Source organism: Nanorana parkeri, unplaced genomic scaffold, assembly GCF_000935625.1.
Source record: "Nanorana parkeri isolate BGI_ZX_2015 unplaced genomic scaffold, ASM93562v1 scaffold474, whole genome shotgun sequence".
Lineage (NCBI taxonomy): Eukaryota > Metazoa > Chordata > Amphibia > Anura > Dicroglossidae > Nanorana > Nanorana parkeri.
In genome coordinates this window covers 858,375-868,974 of record NW_017306742.1, presented here as the reverse complement: position 1 = coordinate 868,974, position 10,600 = coordinate 858,375, and the positions used below count along the sequence as shown (strand labels likewise).

General features: G+C 46.1%; 1 protein-coding gene across 2 annotated transcripts in view; it reads left to right on the top strand.

Annotated features, from left to right (window-relative positions):
- BMP7 (bone morphogenetic protein 7) overlaps window positions 1-10,600 on the top strand; it is a 52,148-nt gene that overhangs the window by 25,293 nt on the left and 16,255 nt on the right. For both annotated transcript variants that reach the window (XM_018560676.1, XM_018560675.1), the window contains exon 2: window positions 5,766-5,958. In XM_018560676.1, the coding sequence (XP_018416178.1) occupies window positions 5,766-5,958 (193 nt within the window). The remainder of the gene's footprint in view (window positions 1-5,765; window positions 5,959-10,600) is intronic.

The following is a 10,600-nucleotide window of genomic DNA, read 5'->3' as shown; positions in this document are numbered from 1 at the left end:
GGGTAGGGTTGTCCTATCAAGAGAACCTGGTGATTCTGCCTTCAGTAGGCAAAGTTCCAGTTTCTCTATTACTTTTAGTAAGCCAATATTATTTATTTTTGTGTCATGCGATATTTGAGTAATATGATCAAAGTAATTTCCAGGATTTCGACCGCTGAGACTCTGTTCTACTGCCGGGATCAGGAAAGGAAGCCTTGTGTGTGCTACAAAACCTCACATAGGGCTGGGGACTGTTTATCTATTGCCATGTGACACACCTGGCCCAATCAAGGACACCTACTGATTGAAGGGAAGAAGGGAATAGATAGAAGGGAAGTTAATCACATGCTTACCCATACCTGGAAGTGGTGGGTATTTCGCTTCGCTACTGGAGGCCCAATGGAATGGAAAGGGTGAGAGAGAGAAGGGGGCACCAAATGGATCTTTTTTTTCTGCCCTGCGTGGACAGTATCACTAACGTTGCACGCCAGAACCTTGTGGTTCAAAATTGGGATTATTAATACATTTGTTTTTTTTTTGGAGATGATAGACCTCCACCTGACTGCAAGACATCAGATATATTTTAACATATGAATGTTTGCTCGGTAATGTGTCACTTCTAGGTACTTATCACCTCTCACGGAGATCGCAGTACTCCCCCCAACAATGCCTTCATCTGCTCCAGAAGGATAGAGTCGTGTTTGTTCAGGCATCATTCATGGTCACCATCTACTTCCAGCTCAAAGAGGACACGGTCATGGGAATTAGGGTGCTCGTGCAGTTCTTGGCACAAATGTTTGGCACAGATCAGCCCCTGCTGCAGCCTTTTTACGTTGTAACTTGCAACAAAGTTACAGTGTACAGCCTATGTGATCTGAGGAACCTAAGGAAAGGCTTTCTCCTGCCTGAAGCAGCCTGATGGCATTATCTCAGCTTAAGGGCAGGTTCACACCAGATCTGGTCCGCAAAATGGTGTGAACCTGCCCCCATTTCCAGTGCATTCCAGACCAGACAAAATGAGACGTGCAGTATTTTTCAGGTCTGGAACAGACTGCTCTGGTGAGAACAAAGGCCAGAAATAGCAGAGGGATACATTAGGATGCACTTTGGGTCCGGAAGCAATCTGGTCTGGTCTGGAGATGATCTGGATGTGGTGTGAATGGGCCCTCATTGTTTGAATGATAAAATATAGCAATGTAAAAAGAATCATCCAATCGGGGAATTTGTTCAGGCGGACTTGCAAAGTTACTGAAAGGTGTATTTAATTATACCGACGTGTCCAAGTGTGAAGGGTTTGTGTTCCTATGTGATCACACAAAACAGTTTATGACTTGCTTGCGCACTCTTTTCTTCGACAATTAAAATGATTTTAACTGCGACCTCAAAACATTGGAAGGGGCCCGGCGTTCGTGTTCCCCCGTAATTAGCAGCGGGTACGTCAGAACTCTGGTATGTGGACCTAGAGGAACCTGCTGTAGAGGAGTGTTACGTAACTCAAGTCTTGGGCTGCCAAGGTCAGGAGTGTGAGGAAGGCATGTCCTGTGTACTCGTCCCGACACGCAGCGGGAGCATGGCACTCGGAGCGGTGTAACACGCTCTGGCAAATCTGCGTTCACACCGGGAATGTTATTCGAAAGAATTTCTGATTATGAAAACAGCTTTTGTTTTGCAGAACGCGTCTTCTGTGTAAAGCAAATATTATGCATGTCAGAGGTATGTTTTGTTGATGGGAAAGAGAACGGCGGCTACAGATTTTTGGGGGGATAAACTCTATGTTAACAGAGAACACAATAGCGGAATTCTCAGTGGTGTCACCGGTCCCTAGAGAATGGATAGGCTGCATTCTCAGTGATGTCACCGGTCTCTAGTGAATGGATAGGCTGCATTCTCAGTGATGTCACCGGTCCCTAGTGAATGGATAGGCTGCATTCTCAGTGATGTCACCAGTCTCTAGTGAATGGATAGGCTGCATTCTCAGTGATGTCACCAGTCTCTAGTGAATGGATAGGCAACATTCTCAGTGTTGTATTTTTCACATATCCACCAAACATCATTCAATATGTCTGGGTTATATTCTAAAACTCTGCTTCTGCACCTCCACGTTGTCATTGGTCTTAGGTTGTATATTATGTGCATATTGCTCACGGTCCCAGTTATGACCCCTCAGCTGTAGTCCACCTGGGACTGACGTCCCAACCTCTGCCCTATCCATAAATTAGGTGCTGACCTCACCTAGGTCTCTGGGGGGGTTCTCCTTCACCGGAGAGATCCAGATATTGTCTACAGATGGGGATTGCAGAAGAGGGACTACTAAAAGAAAGGTCTTCTTTTAAACACAGGCCACAAAGAGTCGGCAGTACAAATTTCAGAACGCTTGAAAGCTCTTGACCGCCTTCTCTTCATCCGAGTGCTGGAACGTGCTCATGTGTAGCGAGCCGGCTTTGATTTCTGTGTCGGAGATACGAATCTCGGAGGATTATGTCAAACCGAACAAACCTTTTATACAAGACTTGCACCTGCCCCTTAATGCGTAATGATTTCAGGATGGTGGAATCCAGACCCCGGGACGGATTAGAACTTCTCATTTTGATTTCATTTACTTCTGAGATGCTCAAAACCAGCTGTGGCCCTATATCTGAAAAAAAGTTAACATTTTTTTTCCACTTTCTGCCTGGACCCGAATATTGAAGTTTCATACGTTCAGGGATGTCTTGTTACTTACGAGCGGTAATGGGTAGCGATTAATCTTTGGAAAAAAGAAAAGGTTCCCAACCGCTGCCCCCCCCGCCCCCCATACGGCTCGAGGGGCTTAATTGAATCCATCCTGTGTTTTCTCTCCGTTTACAAAGATTTGATTGTTTGCTTAAGAAACACACATGTGCTGAGGTTTAAGTGTTTAATTTACATTGAAAGCTCCCCGATTACAGAAGTTTTCTTTTGACATCTGGTCATTATGGGGGACTTGAGTCATGGCATGCATGCTAGGCGGGACAGGCGGAGCGGGTTAATAGGGCCGCTTGGAAGAAGATTGCGTAATTAACCCGTTACACTTTAATTCACACGGGCCATTAGCGAGCCTGGGTTTAAAGGGCAGCCCTGCGTGTATTTTTCATACATTTATGATACATGCTTCCTGAGAGAGATACAGGGGGTGCCGTTGCTGCCTTCTGAAAATGCCATTTGCCAGGACTTGATGAGTCACCAACCAAGGACAAGGATGCTTAGCAGGAAAGCCAAAATAATAAAGAAGGTCATGCAACTAGCATTTTCAGATTGAGGAATTAGAAATGGAAGCCTTCAAGGAGAGGCTTCAAGACTTCTTTCAGGAGAGGCCTCCTTGAAGTATTTGATGGGTCCTTCATTTTTTAGTTTTATTATACAGGATTTATATAGCGCCAACAGTTTGCGCAGCGCTTTACAATATAAGGAAGACATTACAATCACAATACAAGACACAATGGTAAGGAGAGCCATGCCCCTGAGGGCTTACAATCAGTTCAGTAACACTTACAGGTCATGTCCCTCGCCCAGCTCCTCGGTTTAAGGGTCTGGTAAGGTATGTTGGTTGGGACCCGTGCTTTTTTTTTTTTTGCCGTTGGGGTCCCCCCTAAAAATCGTGCCGGACCTAAAGCGGGGGTGGGGGGCAGGGGTTTCCCGAGGCCGGGTGTCAGCCGGAGCAGATACCAGGTGACACCCCGCCGTGACGTCATCACACATCTTTGTGATACCTGCCGGCGGCCATCTTGGTGATGGACATCAGCAAGGAGGGGGACGTTCACCCGGCAACATAAGGTATGTCCTAAGGTTGTAAGGAGTTCCCTGCCCCTGAGGACTTACAATCTAAAAGGGATAAGTAATTATTATAAAGTTCTTATCTTCGACGTTTTCCTTGTTTGTGGCACGACACTTAGATATGATGTGCAAGTTTGCTAAGTCCCTCTAGTACTGGTTTCTATGCAGGACAGTGTTAGCAGCATCCTTGGTGACTATCAGTCAAAAGAATAAAACACCTGGCAGGCTCCGATCTGAGCCATAGGGGCCCATAGATAGAGGGCTGGCGCGTATGCAGGCATTATCAGACAGCTGAGTCTGCCAGCAGAGTATTGAACACACATAGCCTTCACTGTTCCTGCTTAGCCTTTGGAGGCAGCTTTGTCGGGCGCTAAACATTATAGATATTTAAGATTCTAATCACAGTTGTCCTCTAAAATTTCCACTCAGCATACATGGTAATGTGATAAAAAACAGCCAATCAGGTAAGGGTTTGCTTCACACCTGTCAGGTTTAGTGCTTTGCATTAGGGCACACACATTAATGTGTATTGTGTCACCCATTCATGTGCATTGCAATGGGGCAGACAATTTATTTTGGAATGGTCGGCCCACACACCACTCACCAGCAGAATTTTATTTTCCAGTGCAGCACGCCAAAACGCGCTCTAGTGCATTAGCCTGCAGTGCGCTACAACACAAGTGCATTGTGGATTTGCAATGGGACACTGAACGGGTGTTACCACTCTTTACCACAATGCAATGCTGTGAATGGCCCCTGACTATCGTATCTCATCTGCGGGTCCCTGTGGACTTGTTTCGAGATAAGTTTTTGCGCCAAATTACTGGGCAAGGCAAAATTGGATCACTAGTGTAGAGCTTCTCTGGCAGTGTCACCAAAGACCGATTGCAACAGACATGCGAGAGCGTGAATGTATTGGACATACCTTACGAAAGGGCGCAAATGAAATCTATAGACAGGCGCTTAATTGGAATCACCAAGGATAGCGCAGGAGAGGCAGAACCAGAGGCTCCTGGCGGTGAAGCCTATATGAGGATATCATGGCTGTTGACATGAACCTGACCTGGTTGCAGGTCAAATCCAAGGCTGGGAACCGTCAACAGTGGAAGTCTTACAATCCAGCCCTATGCTCCTCAATGGAGCAGGATATATATTAGTGGTACCGAGCAAGGATATATAATGACTGGGTATGTTTGTCCGTATATCTACAGCCAGAGAAATATAGACTTTTTGCTTGTCCCAGGTCATTGACTCATCAAATGGTGAACCCACATTGGGGTGACAAGCCCAGAGCCTGCTCCATTCAAGTTAATTTAAAATATTGATACAATTTACTGCAACTTAAGAAATCTTAACGTGTATCTCCAGCTGTTTTGTATTTATTAATGTGTTTAGTTTTTGGAGTGTGGAAGGGTTAGAACAGGTCTGGTTAAAATTGCCACCTCTGTCCGGTTGGGAGATTCCCCCCCCACACACTTTATGACATGGAGACACAAGAGGAAGCAAATGGAAATCTCTAAAGTGTGGAGAAGTCACCTCGTAGACGGTTGTCACCAAAACTGGTGTCACGATTGTTAGATTTCCTCTCACCTCCTGTTCTGGTTGGATTGTTGGATTCCCATCACTTCCTGTACTGGAGACAGTGGTCACCAGGACAAACAGAGATGGTGAATCTCCCCTGGAAGGACACAGATGGCAATAAAACCTGACAAAGGTTCTAACCCATCCGCCCTTCATCCAAAAGTTAAAAAAAAGCTTTTCCTGTGGATGCACATTAACTTTCTAGCCTCTGAAGTACGTGTTACAATTCAGGGGCATCAAATGGGAAACCTCTAAGGCCTATTTAAATGTGCAGATGTATCGCATGATGGGTAGCAGCAAATTGTGAAATTTATGTTCAGTTAAAGAAAAAAAAACGATTGTATTTTGTAAGCTTGTTGGTTAACACACGGAGAAGGTAATAAAAGTCCAATCTCTTGTGTTTGCTCTTTCAGTGGAACACGACAAGGAGTTCTTTCACCGAAGACGCCACCACCGAGAGTTCCGGTTTGACCTGGTCAAAATTCCCGAAGGAGAGGCAGTAACGGCAGCCGAATTTAGGATATACAAAGATTATATTCGGGAGAGGTTTGACAACGAGACCTTCCAGATTAGCATCTACCAGGTCCTGCAGGAACACCAGGGAAAGTGAGTAATGGGAATGGTATCGGCGAATTGGGGGCTCGTGCGAGATGTGTGACTGTGGCGCTTACCTCCCTTTTATCTTCCCGTCAGCCAATTAGCTGCTGCTTTTCCGGTTAGCAGGGCAGAGTATAGAACAGACGCTCTTATTTGTTACCAGGAGGGTAACAAATGATTCATACATCAAGCCTTTTAAAATGTCTAGTCATCGCCTAGTGGAAGCAAGTCATGCTACATATTTCAGCATTGGCCATGGTGATCCAAAAATAAACATTTCTGAGTGTCCTTGGATGGGGCATGTGTTTCAAGAACATAGTCCCCATGCACAACTCACACCAGCATGTGCATAATGCCTATATGGTATGAATGGGCCCTTAATATCATCTAGTTGGGGTTTACATCTACTTTTAATGTTAATAATTTTATTTATATCTTTTTTATATTGATTCTTTGAGCACAGATACGACTTTGGAAAATGTGGCACAGCAAACAGGTGGAATAGATCATGTTATAGCTCAGCAACAGCTCACAATACGAAGTACCCGAGTGCACAATGTTTTCCCTTTAAGTTTACTGCTGTCAGCCGTTCAGAGGCAGCTGGCGGCTCTGGCGGTGCTGTACGCACTGTGCATCTGCCGCCGCCGATTTCCCTGGATTCTAGTAAAACTGAAAAGAGAGGCGATCGTGCTGTCATTTGCAACCAAGCTGAATAAACCTTTAACTTAATTTATTTCCAATCTGCGTTTGAAGCCACATCAATGGCACAGACAGAACGGAAAATGTACTCAGCTCTATAAAATAGGGTTTAGGTGAGGACACTCTGCCTGTGAAGAGAATAGGCTTGATCGCTGTCACGGCGCAGAGCGCGTCTGGCATAAATATGGCTGACCCGAGACAAAATGTCTGACTCATTGTGGAGGCCGCTGTTATGCCGGCTGCTCCCATATATTCACCATAGTCGTTTTCCAGATGCCTGGTCCTGAACTGGCATTAGGGAAAGGGGAGAGGGATTGGGTTGGTGTTAGGCTCAGTAGGCAGGTTTCCTTAGCCTGACTCCAAAAGCCGCCTTTTCATTGGCCATTTCAAGGGGTTCCCTGGTCCTGGAGAAGATATAAGCCTTTGTTGCCTAAATGTAAGCCAGAGGCGGGAAACTCCGGCCCTCTAGCTGTGCTTTAACTACAAATCCCAACATGCCTTTCCTCCTGGAGTCATGCTTGTAGCTATCAGTCTTGCAATGCCTCATGGGACTTGTAGTTTCACAACAGCTCAATGGCGTGAGTTGCCCACCCCTGGTATAAGCTATTTAAAGTGTTTTCCACGACCATGCGGAGATTCTTGTCATTTCATGATCTAAAAAAAATTGCAAAATAAATAGCCCATTAAAAAGATAAACAACTTTTGCAGCAATATTCAGCTTCGATCCAGAAGTTGCCACAGCAGTAGGTTTGCCGCTAGATGTCCTCGGTCATATGACCAGCATAATTCAACCCAGATCCTCTGAGTACAGGTCATCCTGAATATGCCCCAGCCTGTGACTGGACAGTGAAAAGAGAAGCAGTGCAGTGATGAGCTCATCTCTCTGTCATTCTGCTTTCTCCTCCTAACAGCATGCTTCTTGTGAGCACTGATGGTTCCTTGTGCTGCTTCTTCTTCTCACATTCTTGCCATGCTCAAAAGGGAGGCTTATATCAGCTCAAATTCAGCTACTGAAACTGCTTCCATTTAAAAAATAAATTCAACGATGTATTACTAAACATTTGCCTGGAGGCCAGCTTTTAAGGGGTTCCATGGCCCATTGGAGACAGACGCCATTGCAAGGGAATACTTGGCCAGTGGGCAGCTAGAAGTCATTGCAAGGGGATCCTTGGCCAGTGGGGAGACAGAAGCCATTGCAAGGGGATCCTTGGCCAGTGGGGAGACAGAAGCCATTGCAAGAGGATCCTTGGCCAGTGGGGAGACAGAAGCCATTGCGAGCGGATCCTAGACCAATGAGGAGATAGAAGCCATTGCAAGGGGATCCCTGGCCAGTGGGGAGATAGAAGCCATTGCAAGAGGATCCTTGGCCAGTGGGGAGATAGAAGCCATTGCAAGGGGATCCTAGAGCAATGAGGAGACAGAAGCCATTGCAAGGGGATCCTTGGCCAGTGGGGAGACAGAAGCCATTGCGAGGGGATCCTAGACCAATGAGGAGATAGAAGCCATTGCAAGGGGATCCCTGGCCAGTGGGGAGATAGAAGCCATTGCAAGAGGATCCTAGGCCAATGGGGAGATAGAAGCCATTGCAAGGGGATCCTTGGTCAGTGGGGAGATAAGAGCCATTGCAAGGGGATCCCTGGCCAGTGGGGAGATAGATGCCATTGCAAGAGGGGAGATACAATCAATTTAAATGGGATCCCTGGCTCATGGGGAGATATAAGCCATTTAAAGAGATTCCCTGGTCAGTGGGAACATTTAAGTCATGTAAAGGAATTTCATGGCCAGTGGGGAGCAAAGGCCATGTAAAAGGGTTCCCTGGCCCATGGACAGATATAAGTCACTGCAAGGGGTTCTCTGGCCCGTGTGTAGATATAAACCACTGAATCAGGATCCCTTGACTGTGGGGATATATAAGTCATGAAATGGGGTTCCCTGGCCAATGGTGAGACATAGGTTATGTAAAGGAGTCCCCGTCCATTAGGAAATATCAGCCTTTCAGCATGTACTGGGTCTGCCCTGCAATGCCTTCCATGTTTGAAGCACTGCATATTGGGGGAAATTACCAGGGGACATCCATGTAAGATGCCCAGGCCACCCTATTTGGTACCTCTTTGGGGCTTTACTCCAAGGTGCTAGTGCAGTGCTGCACTCCTCACCTTGCCAGGGATCCCAAGCCTAGTAATCCCCCAGTGCATGTTATTTTTTTGGCTTAAGCTTGCAGCTTTGCATGGTATGTAAATCATGGCCATAGGTGAGGATAGAAGGATCTAGAGGGAGAAGGATATCAATATTGTTACGATAATTGTCTTCAGAAAACAGTAATCATATGCTTGTGGCATGTCTCCAACCCGTACAGACAGCTGTCATGCGGGGCAGGGAGTCTGGGTGGAAGCCATCATCCAGGATCTCTATTGTTCCTCTGAGATAGGTTCTCCATTGTGGTGTTGGGTGGAGGGATATCTGTCCACGGGGGCAGCAATCAGATCTTCTACCCTTTCTCTTATATCTATACACTAGGAAGAGATAAAGCTAAGCTCTTGGCCAGGGTTGAGCAAACTCCAGTCTTCTAGCTGTTGCGGAACTACTAATCCCATGATTGCAAGATTTCTCACAGCCACGACTCCCAGACAGATGCATCATGGGATTTGTAGTTATAGCACAGCTGGGGAGCTGGAGTTGCCCACCCCTGCTCTATAAAAGGCAATTAATACAGCTAGGTATTTTTAATAAAGCATAAAATGTATTTTTAAAAAAAAATAAAGCAGTATAAGTACCTGAATTTGACCTAGTATCAGCTTTTTGCAGGATTCAAACTGAGAGAGGAAGGGGCAGGGCTGCGAGGGAGTCAGGGGTGCTCATGCAATTGCGTGGAGAAGCAACATGCTGATAGGAGCAGAGAGTAAAGTAAGCAGGAGAATTACCCGATCACTCTGCTGCTGCTACTGCTCTTTCACTGTCCACTCAGCAGGCTGGCGGTGGAAGGAGGACCCCACTCTATTCCATACCTGCAGGTGGTGTCATTCACTTGGTTGTGTGAGGGGGCTGTGTAAATCTCAGGATTGGATGGACAGAATTACAGATCCTTTGGCAGGTAAAACAGCTCCCATATATTTATTTAATCTGTGTATTTAGCTGTTTGGAGTTCAGCTTTAAAGAAAGGAAAGGGAGGGGGGGAGGGGGGGACAGTTTAAAATGTTTATTTGCAGAGACCCCCCTGAAAAAGGCTTTAGGAAATTCACATCCACCCGAAACCGAACTCTCCATCCCTCCGTTGACATCCTTTATTGAACATAAATGTTATTTTGGGAGGGGAATTCGACAGACTCGCAAACCTTCCCAGAGCACTTCATCAATTATACTGCGGGTGTCGAGATGTTTAAACATGGCCCTCTATTTCCAGCGGCCATGTTTTATGGCTCCCCCTGAGGGGTCGGTTCTTTGACTGTGTTTTAAAGGCCAGAGGCTCCAAGGCGCTAACTGTAAAAGAAGCATTTTCTGTGACCTCTCGCACAAACTGTAGTTCAATAGACACGTTTTGAAAAGTTCATATCTTGCTGCAGTGGGACTTCCAAAGCAAGCATGTGATACCAAAAAAATAAAATAATCGATGGTATTTCAAGGGAGCTTCTATGCTGCAAGAAAACTGGGAGATCTGACCAGGGATCTATTGTTTTCACTGAAAGCCTATGAACAGATCCCTGAGCCTTGGATGAATAATGTACAACAGGGGTGCCCACAATTCTTTGTGTTGGGATTTACTTTTTAAATGACGTGCTCAATGAGACCCACCAAACAAAAACAAAAAACCTCCCTCGCTCTCTCCTGGCTGTCTCTCTCCTCTCTCTCTCTACTGGCTGTCTCTCCTCGCTCATCCTCCTGGCTATCTCTCCTCTCTCTCCTGGCTGTCTCTCCTCGCTCATCCTCCTGGCTCTCTCTCCTCTCTCTCTCTCTC